General features: G+C 41.9%; 1 protein-coding gene across 2 annotated transcripts in view; it reads right to left on the bottom strand.

Annotated features, from left to right (window-relative positions):
- IGF2BP3 (insulin like growth factor 2 mRNA binding protein 3) overlaps positions 1–2,687 on the bottom strand; it is a 57,716-nt gene extending 55,029 nt beyond the window's left edge. The window contains exons 1-2 of one of the 2 annotated variants that reach the window (XM_060280722.1): positions 2,241–2,687; positions 369–429 (exon numbers count right to left, since the gene is read on the bottom strand). In XM_060280722.1, the coding sequence (XP_060136705.1) occupies positions 369–429; positions 2,241–2,415 (236 nt within the window). In that variant the 5' untranslated portion in view covers positions 2,416–2,687. The remainder of the gene's footprint in view (positions 1–368; positions 430–2,240) is intronic. The other variant, XM_060280721.1, reaches the window with a different exon arrangement.
- Positions 2,688–15,855: the final 13,168 nt, after the last annotated feature.

Raw genomic sequence — 15,855 nt, 5'->3', positions numbered from 1 at the left:
TATAAACTTCAACAAAAACAAGAGATGGGCAAGATGTTTGTAGTTTGTCTATTTCACAGTTCACTGATGTTTAATGTTCCACTACTTCCTAACTACAATATGAAATTGTTCAAATGTTTTACTCTTGACCATCTATGACAGTTCAACTTTCTTTCACAGCCACAGCTACCTGACAGTATTCATCATTAATAAAAGAGCAACATTACTGAATATCACAAATTAATGAGTGGTTTAATATCACAAATTAATAACTGATGTTTAGGCTGCTAAACATCAGATTAACTTGTTTCCAGTTTCTTCTGAACAATGAAGGTTTCCATTCACAATTGGGGGGGACGGGACTAAAAGAAAATAAATTCATTACGTACCTTTGTCTTTTGGGAACTGAATGTTCAACTTCTATGAGTTTACCATGCAGTTCAACTTTACCTACAAACAGTAATACAAGTGGTTTTAGAATTAATTGGGTGCTCTCCCACCCCTACTCCAGATATGAATTTGTGATGATGTAAAACAGCAAAGAAAACACAAATGCAACATGTTAAAAGTTTGCTCACCAAAAGTTACAGGGCAGCAACTGAAGCATGGTGGGAATGATAATAGCCACACGCCAAGAGCCTGGCGTTCAGTGGAGCCAGTTCCGAGAGAAATGGTTGAAAATGTATTCTGGGCAACTCACAAGCAGGAAGTTAATTCTCTTTTAACCTCTACTATCCTCCAGTGTGATGCGTTAAAACTCAGTTGTACATACACACATATGCATATATGTACGCCTCCCCTGATGAGATTAACAGGCCTCTAAGAACTCGTCACGAGGAAACAGGAACTGGTGGTTTGAGTGAAAAAGGAGTGTGTTCCCCACGCGTTTTTCCCTGGAAATGCACGTTTACGCTCTTTTCATACGCCCCCTCCTACCACAACCCGCTGGGCCAAAGTCGCCCCCCTCTCCCCCCCATGAAGCGGAGTAGAGCAAAAACCAAGACCCAAACAAGCCCGCCCAACCAAACAACCCTCCCTCGTTCAGCCCGCCAAGCTGCCTTTCGCGCGCGCGCGCACACACACACAAAAAACAGGATGTAGAAGAGAAGCTAAGAAAAACTGATGTGCTTTACTCGGGGTGCGAGAGCCTAAAGCGAAAGCGAAATAAATGACCCCCAAGGGGCAGGCGCGCGCGTGAAGCGGGCCTCCAGGCCTCGACCTCTCCCCAAGCGCGCCGTGGGGAGCGGGAAAAAGGGGGGGCCCTTTCCGTGGCTTTCTGTTTACACGTCCAAAGTTTGGCGTCTCGTGTTAACATGCTAAGGCTTTGAGCAAGCCGGGAGGTCGCGCGAGCGAGGGCACCGAATTGGAGGGAGACTGGCGCATCTTTGTGCCGTTTGCCCTTGGCGGGGTGTGGGGGGGACCCCCCCTCGCTTTTCTCCTCCGCCACCTGCCCTCCGGCATCTCCCGCCAGAGCGCGGGGAGGCCGAGGGTTTTCGCGTGCGCGCGTGTGAGATGAACGGAGAAACCCTCGCAAGGGAAGGGGAGACTGGCGGTTGCTGGCTGGGCCCTGGCATGCGTCTGACTGAGGCGAGCGAACGGGAGCGTGCCCGCGCGCGCGGAAGGGGCGATGTTTTTTGCGCGCCTCGTTCCCCACCCTCTCCTCCCGCAAACGCAGCTCTCTTTTCTTCACCTCGCTCGCGCACACCCCTCCGCCAATATTTTTTAAAGATTATATACTCATGCTAGGAATGTGGGGAAGAAGCTCTTCCAAGCGCAGCGGCCTTGTGCGCTCAACATTCCCGCTCCCCATTTGGAAAGAGGGGAAGGGAGGGGGTGAGGTGTTTTTTAAAGCCAACAGTTTGCGCGTCTAAGAGTTGCAAATGGGGGTGGGTGGGGGAGAAGAGAGCAGAAGGCCGGCCCAGCAGCAGCCTTAGCCTCCCCCCCCCCACACCTCGTTCAAGGCCCCCAATTATAACGCCGCAGAAGCCCTCCGAAATAAATTGCAGTCCAACCCAGCGCGGCGACGCCTGGCCGAGCAACTCCCCTCGGCTACAACCGGGGCATCCTTGCACGGCCGGTCACTTCGATTTAAAGCGTTGCGGGCAGCCGAGCGGCCCCCGGTGGTGGGTGGGTGGGAGTAATAGCTCGGGGGTCTGAGCAGGAGAAGGGGCAGGATGGCGCCCTGGAAGAAAGAGGGATGGATAGTGGGGACCAAAAGCGGAGACGCCGGTGGGAGGAGGAGGAGGAGGAGAAGGACCCACCTGAAAGTGCCTCGATGGCCTTCATAGCCCAGTTCTCATCGGGGCAGTCCACGAACGCGTATCCTGTCTTCACGAGAAACTGGCCGGTGAAAGGGATCTTGGACTCTTTAAAGAGACTTTCTAGTTCCAGAGGGCTCACGTTTTCGCCCAGGTTCCCGATGTACAGCTTGTTCATCTTCTCGTTTTAATTAAAAAAAATAGAGCTCTGCTTAATAGTAATAATGTTTTTGTAAAAAAAAAATCCACGACGACTCCGCCACCACGCGCCGTCTTGTAACAATAATGCAAAATATATATATAAACGCCGCCTCAACCGATCCAGGGAGTAGAATAAAAATGCCAAGGGGCTTTAAAAACACACACACAACTGCAGCTTGTATCCGTCCGTCCCCCACCCACCCCTCTCTCGCTCTTTCACTCCCTCTCTCTCACACACACACCAGTTAAAAAAAAGAAAAAGGAAAAGCCCGTGACCAAATCCGAATACTGAAGGTTCACAACGTTATCCGAACCGATAGTGGAAATCACGACGCTTTTAGAACTAGGATGGCGGTTTGAAAAAAGAAAAGATAGGAAAGGGAGGAGAGATGGGGGCAGAGAAACTACTTTTTTTGTCTTGCCCCCAAGCCCCTTTGGCAGCAGCAGGCGGAGTATGAAAATGTTACAATACGTGAATGTAGGCACCGCCCCTCCCAAAAAAGGAGGACGGGAAGAGGGAAAAAAAACCAGAGTGGGAGGAGGGGAGGGGAGAGAGAGAGAGAAATCACTTGAATATTCCGGCTTTTTGAATGAGCCACGTGTTCAAACTACAAATCAACTTCTCACGTGAGGAATCCCAACGCCTCAATTAGATAGCTGCAGGTTTAAGCTCACATACACACACACAAAGGAGGAGGAGAAGCGAAGTTGTCTTTGGCTGTCCAGGACAAGTTTTTAAGATTGGGAGGTTGGATGGGCGCGGAGCCCGGACCGCGTGGTCTCTCCCCCCTCCCCCTGTTTACTACTTTCTTCGGCGGCGTTTGGTTGCTCCACACGCGCACAAACACACATATCAAAAGCTTCGCTTCCGACGTTCAAAAAATAAATAAATCCTTTTTCGCCGGGAGGAGGAGGGGGCAAATTAGCAACCTCATACAGCAAGGGCTGCGGGAACTATATCTACGTTTTGCAACGCAATCGGAAAGGGTTGGTTGGTTGGTTAAGGGGGGGGCGAGATAAAACAAGGAAGGAGGCCAAATGCAGCCTTAAAGGGCGCTCGTTGCCTTTCCTCGCGCAAAGTGCCACCGCTTAGCGCGGGGCCAACTGCGGTTCGAGGTCGCGGGGGAGGGCTCAATTGGGGAAGGGGACACACACACCCCACACACACAATGCCTTCCTCGTCGGGGCGACCCATGTGCGCCACTGCCACTTTTTTGTCTGCGATTTCGTGTTTGGTGGCGCTGCCTGCGCCCTCGCTCACCATTGGCTGCGCGCCAGAGAAAAAGCGAGGGGTCTCGCCGAGGGAGGGAGAGGCGAGGGTCTCCTTGAAACAGCTCCCACCTCCCTAGCCACCCCCACCCGCTTTTCCTTCCTGCATAGTAATGCTTCTGGCGGTTTTGATGAGCGTTGGCTGCAGCGGTTCTAGCGCTCAAACGTTATGAATCGGAGAGGACAAAGGGGGTGGAGGCCAGTTGGAGGGTGATTAAAAAGTGGGAGTGCGCAGGGGCAGAGAAGATCGTGCTACTCCGGACACATCCTCCCCCCCACCTTCCCTTCCATCCCCACCTCCACCCCAAGCTGTTTCCTTCCCCTTTTTCTTTTAAACCGAGTTAATGGTGGTTTTTCTAACTCAGGAAAAAATGGGGATGATTGGACAACACAGCCCCTCGGATTACCATAGCACGCAGAGAAATCCACCCACCTACCCCCATTCTCCCCTCCCCCCTCCCCTCTTGGTTCAAGGAACCATTCATAATTTTCAACATTTGTAAAGCACAATGGTGGGTTTGTGGGGGGAGGGGTCAGAGTGTGAGGAGCCTTGTTCCAGAGCAAACAAAATGTTGCCTGAAGATGAAGAAAAGGATACGGAAATGAAAGCCAACACTGTTTTAATATATAGGAATCCAGTAGGTTTTGTTTAAGAATTCACGTTAGTAAAAGGGTTCATTTATGCTGCATAGATTGGGGAGGGAGGAATTGGGTCATAATGGGTATAGTAAACAGTTAAGTACTTTTATTAGTTATATAGTGACAATCACATTCACTATATTTTTGTGAGAAAATAAGAGTGGGTTGTTGTGGGGGTTTTTTTGCTTTAACTTACTAACTAAAGTCCTAAAACTATTAAGTAAGCAAAAGTAATTTTAATCTGCAAAAGTATCATTAATGAATGCCTTTGTTAGAGATGTGCTTTTGTCAGACAAAAGTAGTGATCAAATGTTTTGGTATGTATGCTTTGCAAATGGAAAACAGGATAGTACTTGCAAGAGAATGACAAGATGCAGAAATGTAGAGTATTTTAAACCATTTAAAAGTTATAACTAGCCCCTGTAACTAATTGTTACAGCGAAGCAACATTTTTCATAAACAGGTATGATTTCATAAATTTATTTAGACAAGATGGATTAGACTTTGTTATAGAACAAAATTCCAACATAGAACAAAAATTATAATTTATGGAAAAATCTTTTAATTTAGATCATTGTTCAGAAATCTAACCTTTCTTCGTTCAGTGTTGAAGTGTATAATTTCGTACAATTGTTTCTGAGTCTCTGATAGAATACTTGTGAATAAAAAAGGGGGAAGTCTTTGAATATGTTTTTTTTCTAGAATTCATTTTACTAATAATTAAGTTGGGAGTTTTGGCTGCAATTACTTTGCAAAAACTGCATGTATGTTTCTTTGAATATGAGGTACGAACACAGCTTACAGTACTATAAATGTATAATTGTTTGCTTGACTTAAACATTCTTCTATTTTACATTCACAAGTTTAAAAATAACTAAATTAAACTGAAATGTAAGAAAGCTTGTTCAAAGATATAAGTTGCATTGTGTTACACTGAATTGGTTCCACAGAGCTCAACAGAATTTACTACACTGGAACAAACATGTTTTGAATCTGTCACTTTTCTAAAAAATAAATCAGATGGTTCCATAATTTTTTTCTTTAAAATAATTGAATTCATTTTTGTAAAAGAGAAGCAGGCCAAGGGCTAGCTAGTTTTATAAAATTAAAATCCTGATAGTATATAAAAAGCATTCCTGATGTTAGAGAAAATTAAGAGCCCAACCTGTATGCAAATTATTTCAGCTTGACTTGCAAAAATTAAACTAAGTAAACAGTAAACTAATGTTTTCTTAACTACAAGTTAATTTGTTTCAATTTATTTGATAAATATACATGTAATACTGAAAATGCAGTGGTCTAGTTTTATAGTATTTCAAAATACTTCCAAGACTATAATGTATTAGTTTGGTTGATTTGGGGAGCTTCCTGGTAATAAGCTGTGTTCATTTAACTTTACTTGGGAATAAAATAAAAACATCCAAAGATTTCTATTGTATTAAGTGGTAAATGTTTTCTATCAGAACAGACTGAAGAGGTTAATATTGTAAGTAGCATAAATAGTTAATAGGTCTTGCTGTAGGTCTTTGGTTGTTGTTTTTAAAGGGTCAGAAACCAAAAAAAATAGCTTAAACATTATTGGATGACCAAACCAATTTGATGAAATATAAATTGATTTTTTTGTTGCAGTAGCCTAAATGAGGAATTTATCTTCTAATTAAGGCTGCAATGCTATATTCAGTTGGTACTAAGCCCCCTGAATTCCATAGGACTTGCTTCTGAGTAGACTTGCATGGGGGGTCACATGGCAAGTGGCCAGTCACAGTGGGTTTTAAAAAGTTGTTTATAGCTGAACAGAAGTGTAATATTTGAAGCAGAAATACTGGAAAGTGTTTTGAAAGGCTATCTATGAAAGCCAAGACTAAGCTGTCAGTAGTTCAATTAAAAAATGATAAAAAACACTAAATAATGGTACACTTGCTGTAGAAAAAGCAAACCTGCGTATTTGTCTACTATCTGTTTTGAAGTCCTGGGCCTGATCTAATGACCTATGACCTATTTTTTGCTGTTGGGTTTCCCGGGATTCTCTGCAAGCAATATGGAGAACATTCACCCTGCTTTTAGGAATACAGCAGAGCTGCCTATAACAGTTGTTTTTTTGGGGGGGGGGTGGAGGGAGAGAGCGCGCGTCTAGAAAGCTCCTGTTTTTCAACGCGCTGGGCGGGGGGTCTGGATGTCTGAAATGGCTGCACCTCGGGGAGAAGCAGCTAACCCCAAACCTATCAGCAGCATTATTCCATTTTTAAGAAAAAGTGCCCTTGATCAGCGTTGAAGTACGTAGGTTTGGGGTTTGTTGCTGTTTTGTTTTTTGCCACCCCCATCCTGCCCCTCGCTTTGCCTTTGGCATAACGTATTGCTTCCCCTAGCATGCCATGGACACAGATTTAATTGGCTCGGAACATACCCACAGCTGACTCATGCGCGAAACACCCTTTTTAAGACACGTTTCTTCCCCCTGCGCTGTGTGTCATAATCGCATAACCGCGCAGATCCTCTCCTCCCCACCCACTCGCAGCTGGGGGAGGGGGGGAAAACCCTAAAATATATGTAACCTTTAAAAAGAAAGGGGGGATCATTCTTCTAGCTGGCATTAGGTTTTCCGATCCGAGCTCAGTGGAAACTGCGTAGAAGGCGCCCTCCCGCCCCCCCCATTGCCCCCCCATTGCCCCCCAGCCTCGATCACGCAGGACGAGGTTGCAATTCAGCAACAAGCACGCGCGCGCTGCATGGGAGTAGCCGTAGTAATCGTAGTAAGCCGCGCGTGAGCTCCGGGATGAGACTCCCCCGGCTGTGTAGAGCAAGGCCGGCTCCCAATTGGACGAGGGCTGCACCTACCAGTGTGCTCGGCCTCGTTTGCGCCGGCGCCCTCGGCTCCCTGATTGGCTCGCCTTTCTCTCCATTCACGGGCTTCTTGGGCCGTCGCTGCCGCTCTTGTCTTTGTGGCGCGAAAAGTAGGCTCGCCGCCTCGCGCCATTGCATCTCAGGGATCTCTTTTGTTCGGCGAGGGCGGCTCTGCTCCCCTTCCTCTTCCTCCTCCTCCTTCCCCCTCTGGCTGTGCTGAGGGGGCTCCTTGAAATAAAGGAAGAGGAGGAAGCACGGCTCGCCTTCGCAGCCCAGGGGCTTCCTGCGGCTCCCTTCTGCCTGCCTCCTTCCCCTCAGCCTTGCAATAATGGCTGCTCAGGAATCCTCCTTTGGGCTTGCCATTTCACCCCCAACCTGTAGCTTCTGGCCTGGCGAGGCTTTTTACCCCCGCGCGTTTCCGCGGAGCTCCGCTTCTCACTACACTTTGCAAGTTCGCAGCCTCGCATTGCACTTTTGGATGGTTTGTTGGGTATTTTAAGTATTCCGAATTGTACATCGCTTTCAGTATCCGAATTAGGGGGAATTGTGTTAGAAACTCGGCTTGTGGCTTTCTTTAACTCGTTTGGGAGCCAGGGATATTGCCTAATTTTCAACAAGGAAACGCCCACAATTGTTGTCTTTTTCCTCCCCCTGACAGTTGTCACTTTTTCGAATGGAAGCTGCGCTGTTGGTTGCTGAAATATTTAAAGGTGCAGTATCTTCAATGAAATGTGACTAGTGGTGACACTTTGAGAAATAATACCAGACCACTTAAAGGCTCGGGAGAGGTGAACGAACGGCTCGTTCTTCCAACTAAGGGCATGCACTGGAGTTTTCTGGAGGATCTAAGGAAACAAGGCAAAAATACTTTGCAGTCTTTTTAAAAATTAGTATTTAAATAAGAGTCTCATCGTTGGCTGTGGAAGCTTAAGAGTTCGTCCAGTAGTGTGCTGCTCCTAAATTCCTGCAGCAGCTTGATAATGCAGTACATGCTAGCACCTATCTTGTCAGCTTTCTTGTATATTTAAATAGCTGCATGAGAAGGAAGCAATTGAGCAGGTGAAAGAAAGGCTGTCCTTGGATGTATATCTACACCAGGGAAGTCTTCACAATGATTGAAAAGGACCATGCAGAGACCCTGCCAGAAAGAGAGGTGACAAGCTTGGTTCTTAAGTGTTACCAGTTGGGATCAAAATAAACATAACACAGGGTAAATCCAATGGAATAGTTATCACTTGTTATCCAATAACAAGTTTGTTTGTTTGTTTGGATGTTTGTTTGTATTCTACTGTTCCCTGTATTTCTTTAAATCTGGAGTTATCAAAGGGGAGTAACTAATTTCCTTAGCAGAACAAATTCAGAAGTAACAAGATTTTTATTCACTATAGAAATTAATTACTAACTTATCTGCTTAGATGGTTTATTGTAGCTCAATTGTTCATCTATGTTTTTAACATAACATTGCAAGTAATTTATAGGAATTGGTATAATCTAATACTTTCAAGTGTGTAAACAATATTGTATTCTGTTAGCTGGAAAGCCACAACATGCAATAATATCCACAATTTGTCCATTGATTTACTACTGAGTTTTGCTATTAAGTGGCTAAAAATGTTTGAAATAAATATTGTTTGCATGTATGCATTGGATTCACACATGCTAAAAACGAAAAACAAATATTCCTGAAATATTAAGCAATGTGACATAAATATATATGAAATCCGAAGCAAAATGTATGTTAACAATTTGCAAGGTGAAACAAAAATGTCTTGTACTACAGTATTTTCAGTAGACAAGGTGTCTGTAAAACAGTTTATAAAACTTATGTAAAGCCTAGATGATTAAGTAAGATGATCAACAAATATGATATGAGAATAGTAATTGTTTGTATAGCTTTTAATATGTATAGGATTTAGATGGGTGTTTGTGAATTAGGAATGCCACCCCACTAATATTTTCATAGGTGCTACAGACACTCCAGATGCCTGGGTTAATCTCAATTAATTTAAGGTTTTGATTATCATTTGAATAAAATAAAAGTTTTGCAGGGGGGGGGTTATATAAACTGCAGTCCTATTCTTGTTTTACTGGGAGTAAGTCTCATTGATTTCAATGGATTTGATTCCAAGTATGAAATCCCAGTAGTTAATCATGATTTTTAAATTATTTTTATATTCCATACATCATTCAGCATCATAAGTAGCTGATGGACAGTCTCACTACCAGTCTTTAAAAAATAGGAGTGAATACCATTGATTGGTTTTTTGTGGGAAATATAATTATGTGCACTGTGTTCAGTGAGGCTTATTCCCAAGTAAGCATGTGTTGGGGTTTCAGCCTAAATGTTTGTTTAATAACTTGCTAGGATTTGTTCTAGATTCATAAACTACTTTTAGGGTTTGCATCTCAGTTGCTTCACTTTTCTTAGAATCAACATACTGTACTTGCGGCAAATATTTTTACATTTCAGGAATATGAAGGATAAACTGGATTCCTTCCTTATGTTTCCAAAGCTATACTCATGTAATACAGTACAGTAATCTTGTTAAAATTTCAAGATTAACACTATTGCATTCCTTTCTAAAACATTTCTTAAGAACGACAAAATGAGAGAAATACCTTGAATGATAAAGTTAAGTAATAATTTATAGTTGCAAAATTTGCTAATATTTGTTATGCTGACATTTTCTCTTACAGCCCTAATCTTATTTACTTGGAAGCAAGAACCACTGATTTCTGTGAGATACGCTTGCAAATAAGTATATCTAGGACTGTAGGCTTTAAGACTAAGATCCACTTCTTAGGCTACAACCCCAAACCCGTATACCTGGGAGTAAACAGCCCTGAATTCAGAAGGACTTACTTCTGAGCACACATGGTTAAGATTGTGCCATTAATCTGGATTCAGAGTAGGGATGCAATCCTATAAACTCTTCAGTAAGTCCCACTGAACTTAGTAGTACTAACTTCTGAGTAGAAATGCATATGATTTTGCTGTTGAATTAATGTGAACAGTTTGTCATGACCAAGCCCATTTATTTCAATGGAACCAAGGTGGTCAGTTAAAAAAAGAAGACAATGCTCTAATATATTTTATAGTTGTATAGAAGCTATGCCTGATGATGTTCCCTCTTCTTGATAACCATTAAAGGTATAGGAGTCCTGTTTTGTTTTGGTTTTTCACCTGACTACCCTAATGGGAATTAGCTACAACTAATTTACAGCGCAGTCCTTTGCATACCTACTCAGAAGTAGTACTGGTATGTTCCATGTGGTCAGTAGAACTTTCTCCTAGGTTGGTGTGTATCAGATTGGATCCTTAGTCTGGATCCAAACCACTATGTGATATTCAGGAATATATTGATATATATGAAGCAAAGCAGTTCTTTTGTGTTATATCCGTTTTTGTAGCCAGACATTTCTACACATTCTCTCATGAAAAACTTTACTAAATACATTCAGATGAATTCAGTCTTCATTATAAGCTGCTGTGTTTATACTTTGCAAAATTACAAAGTAATTTGTGAATTTAAATCTTATTATTGAGTTATCTACTTAATTTGATCATTTGAACCTGAAAATTAGAATCTGGAAACGTGCCTGAAAATAGTTTAGTATAAGGTATATTATTTTTACCTAGTAAAACTGTGATTTGGTCAGTTCATTTGCTAGTTCTGAAGCAATTCATATACAAAACATTAGATAAGTAGTATAAAAATAATGGGTAGGAAGATTGTTTCAGCTGCAATCCCAACCATGTCTACTTGAAAGTCAGTGCTATTGCATTCAGTGAGGTTTACTTCCAAGTAAGTAAGTGGGGTTTGGGGTGGAAACCGTAATGATAATACATTTCTGTTAACCTTGAACCTGGCAATTCAAGAGTTAAGCAGATAGGTATCAGTTTACTTAGGTTATCACATGTTGTAAAATATTACTTGGCTGTAACTCAGGCCCAAGTAATTTGAACTCCCTGAAAAATAATAGTTGGGGAGGTATCTTTCAGTAAGTTTTTACTCCCTTGAGCTTCAGACTACTACATTCTTGACAAGCATCTTCTAGCACTTCAGTGTGATACATTTCACAGATGAATAGTTCTGTTTCCAAATCAACCAATTTTTGGTTCTAAATTTGTTGCAGATTATTATCTGTAGGGCAATGTAATATGTTCCTTGGCACTGGTATTTATTTCATGAATACCTTTTTAATTGAAATAAATCCTACTGCTGCATGCCACAGAGTTTAATTGGTTTTTTAAAAAAAAGAATTATTAGTGCAATATCAGTAAGCCTACAGCTGGAAACAGCAGTAGCAACACACAACATTGCAGGAAAATAAGTTTCAGTACTGTAGTTGATTTAGCTAATTAAATTTCAACTATCCTAGTCAAACTAGTGGTCACATTCATTTGTTATGAGCTGGACGTTGTAGAAGAATACTCTTTCACACACATGGGTAGTAACTTCTGAGAATGCAGGTTAACAAAGTTCCACAATAGAGGTCACTGAGGGCAAAGGGAAACTGAAGTTTTGTTGCATCAGACCTGTGGAAAAGCAGCAACCTATGAGCAAACAATAGTATCCTGCTAGCAGTTAAGAGAAAGTAAATATCCACTTTACCTGCTGCATCTAAATTTTTCTAAAACTCTAGTATATGCATTGGAAAAATAATAATACTACACTTTTTGAGAAATCCCTGGGAGAAAGATCTGCTTCCTTTATTTGTACAATTTAAGTTTGTTCCCCCCAAAATCCTGATTGCATAGGTGTCTTAACATTTGAGTGCAGGCATTTTTGCTGCATTCTTCAATCTTTAAATATGTCACACATACACACTGGCAGTGCAGAATCATTCCTCTATTCCTCTCCTATGATGGGAGTCTGAAATGATGATTTTGAAACTGGTGGAAAAAGAACCCACCCCACCAGTCCAAACTAATCAAAACCAACGTTTAAAATATCCAAGAGGAAAAGTTACAAAAGCTACAATAAAATTTGTTTGTTGCAAATGCATCAAGACTTCAATTTACAGCCTTAAGAAGAGGACAGCTGAGATAATACAAAGAAACAAAACTATTAATTTAAGATGGCTGAAATGTTAAAACATTTCTGTTTTGGATTGCTCTAACTTTGAGTGAAATTTCTATTGCAGTCTTCAGCTTTGAGTACATGTAAGACACGAGATGTGGGGGACAAGGGTATTCTAGAATACCTTTACTATTTTATTTTATTTTAAATCAAAACAGGCACCAGTTATTAGCTATGAAGAATCAGTGAGAATATTCTTGAAAAGTGCACATTTAATGTGCTAGGCAGTTTTGCTGGCAATTTCTTCTAAGTCAAATACAGGTCTCTCTAATTTTTCTGGGCAATGCTCATAATCAGAATTTAAATCAGAAGCAGAAGTTTTAAGTGTTTACCAGTATGAAGAACTGGGGAAGTTGCACATGCTGGGTGTCTACCTCCCATGTAGCTTAAAAGCTCATAAGAAGTTTACAGCTTTAATTATCTACTTTTTCCTCCCTCACTTTCCTTTGCCAGAGAGAACTACCGGTAGTTATCTTAAGTTTTCAAAGCTCATGTGTTTATAGTGAGGGAGTGATGTCAGGGGATAGCAGATTATCGGTACTGGCACAAATATAATCATCTCTGTAAATAGACATCTCACATCCAACTTTTATAGTTCTTGGGAGACGTTTCACTTTTCTGAAATTTAACCAAGAGGCTTTCACCAAGTAGAACACAACTGCGGTGTAAATATTAAGTAGTGACTTCATCATGTAAAATCCAGACTAGCATGAGTAGAGAAATGTGATTTGTCTTAAACAACCAAGAGTCTTGTGGCACCTCGGGGGCTAACAGATGGTCATGCTATAAGCCAAAGTCCTCTGTACATCAGATGCATGAGGTTTTATCCTGCGTTAGAGATATGTAAACACATGGGGTGTTTTTGTTTTTGTAACCTGTGTGAAGTTGCTGCTGCTGCTTAGTCGTGTCCAAGGTCGTTACAAAATGACAAGCATGCATTTGAAAAGTTCAGATAGCAGTACTAACTTCTGAGGATCTTGCAGTTCAAACTGCTTGTATACAGTAAACTGATGTCTTATCGGGGAAAAGGGAGAAAAACATGTTTCTGAGAGAAAGCAGTGTCAAGCTATGCCTGAAGTAATGTCATGGTGGTAATGGAGAAAGCCCTGTAAAGATTTTTGTTAGCCCCAATAAAGACGGTGTTTTATGGAAGTGGTGAGTAGAACTCAGACAGTGCCCACGAATGCCAGCTGGTCACTCGGATTCTTGCAGAGAGTTAGATTTGGTGGACCTTGATCCAGAAAAGGCAACCCTCATATTCTTTAAAGCAAGTGCTCAGGGCTATTTAACACAGACTAGTTATTAGTTATGTCATGAGGATGCGGGTGGCACTGTGGCTTAAACCACAGAGCCTAGGGCTTGCCGATCAGGAGGTCGGCGGTTCGAATCCCCGTGACGGGGTGAGCTCCCGTTGCTCGGTCCCTGCTCCTGCCCACCTAGCAGTTCGAAAGCACGTCAAAGTACAAGTAGATAAATAGAAACCGCTACAGCGGGAAGGTAAACGGCGTTTCCGTGTGCTGCTCTGGTTCACCAGAAGCAGCTTTGTCATGCTGGCCACATGACCTGTAAGCTATACGCCGGCTCCCTCAGCCAATAAAGCAAGATGAGCGCTGCAACCCCAGAGTCGGTCACGACTGGACCTAATGGTCAGGGGTCCCTTTACCTTTACCTTAGTTATGTCATGACTACTGAGAGATGTGGAGTATGCTCTCTAGATTTGAATATTTAAAATGTTGGTTGTGCATTGTTATGTATTTATTTCCATTCTAAACTACTCTGAACTCTAGTAAGATGAAGGGTAGTACATAAATACTTAAAATCTTTAAAAAAAACCCACTTTAAATATATATATCTGTTTAATGTAGACCACTCAAAATAGATGGTAAAACACCCCCCCCCCTTTTATGGTCCCTGGTTAGTTCCCCCCCGAATAGACCAGTACATGCGTGTAATGTCTTTCCTCAAAGTTATTACAACATTATCTTCTTTTTCTGTGTCCATAGTTATGTTTCTAGCTAGACAAGAAATGTTCTCTTTCTGTTGCAATGTTTAAAACAGAACACCAGTGAGCTAGATCTGAATTATATTTAGTGGCATATTTATTCAAGACTGATATTGTGGCAAGCTGAAAATTGTCAAAAGTCCATGACCCTCGCTCATTTCTGCAAGATAACAAAGGGCGATGGCCAACCATTATACCTGATAATATGCTCACTGAAATAAATGGGCTTAATTATTTTAAATTTATATCCTGCTCTTCCAAAACGTAGAGCAGCAAACATTTGATAAAACAATAAGAACATCTTAAAAACAATTCAGTACAAATTCATACTGGAGAAGATCTCTGCAAAGAAGCCTTGTTGAAGGAGGTACATCTTCAGGAGGTGTTGAAAAGACAGGAGAGGCTGCCTGTCTAATATTCAAGGGGAGGGAGTTCCCCAGTACAGTACTGATTTTAATGGGTGGTCTGAGTATGACAAATGTTGGCTACCGCCCAAAAATGTTTCCATAGTGATCCTGGAGAATTCATAGTCGTAATAATGGGTGGCGACACTACCTGCAAGGTAATCCTGCAGTAATAACAAGTAAGCAGAGGAGAGAGGCTGATTTTGAGAAGGAGCTCAGTTTATACCTTAAGTACCTGCCATTGTCAGCTTCTATAATGGCATAATGGCAAACCTGAATGGAAATAAATATTTACTATAGCAAGGAGTAAATTTAGCCGTTTCCACCAAACAAGCAATCACATTTTTTCCATAAGGAGGGGGGAAAGCACAATGGAATAGAAGCTATTACATTTTTATATCTGATGAACTTGATCACTGCTAGGGCAAGTGCATGACATAATGCCACCCTAAATATGCATTGTAGAAATTTTGGTCTGTGTAGGCTGAATTTCAGATCCCCAGTCCAGGGACTGTTCTTGTAACTGTAGGTGCAGGTTTACATGTTTCATAACTTGACATGATACAAATAAAGTGCTTTTCCTCTCTGTTGCAGAAGAACCCTGCGATGTAGGTATAGGTCATTGCTGTTACCACTTTAGAAATGGGGAATGGGAGGTTGTATTCAGTACCTGGCCCATGGCCACACACAATGGGCCCATGGGGAATGTTTTTTAATTTGGGTCTAGTGTCAAAAGTTGGTTCTCTATCCAGCGGACATAATTGACCCTTAGTATGTTTCATGGAACTCAGTATCACTTAACAAGTAACATAACTGGAACCAGGGTTCTGCGCAACGACTTGTGAGAAAGATGCAAGATCGCTAATGTTGTTGCAGTTAGACAAACACTATACAGTATTTTCAGGCGGTAATGTCTTATGTGTAAAATCCACAACCCCTTCCATTCCCGATTTACTTTGGTCAACCCCTGAACAGAGGCTAATTTGAGATCTGCAGTAGATGCGAAGTTCCAAGATGCTTAATGACATTTACAAGCCTATAAAACTGGTTAAACTGTTTTAGGGCCAATCCAGGAGATAATCCAAGGATGCTAGCAAAAGTTGGCTTTAGAAGGACAGGAGTCCTTTGGGTATTCCCAAACAAAAAAAAATTGACCTAGAATATCCAAGTGGTGGTGT

This window comes from Zootoca vivipara, chromosome 12 (assembly GCF_963506605.1).
Source record: "Zootoca vivipara chromosome 12, rZooViv1.1, whole genome shotgun sequence".
NCBI lineage: Eukaryota > Metazoa > Chordata > Lepidosauria > Squamata > Lacertidae > Zootoca > Zootoca vivipara.
This window is presented reverse-complemented; position numbering and strand designations above follow the sequence as displayed.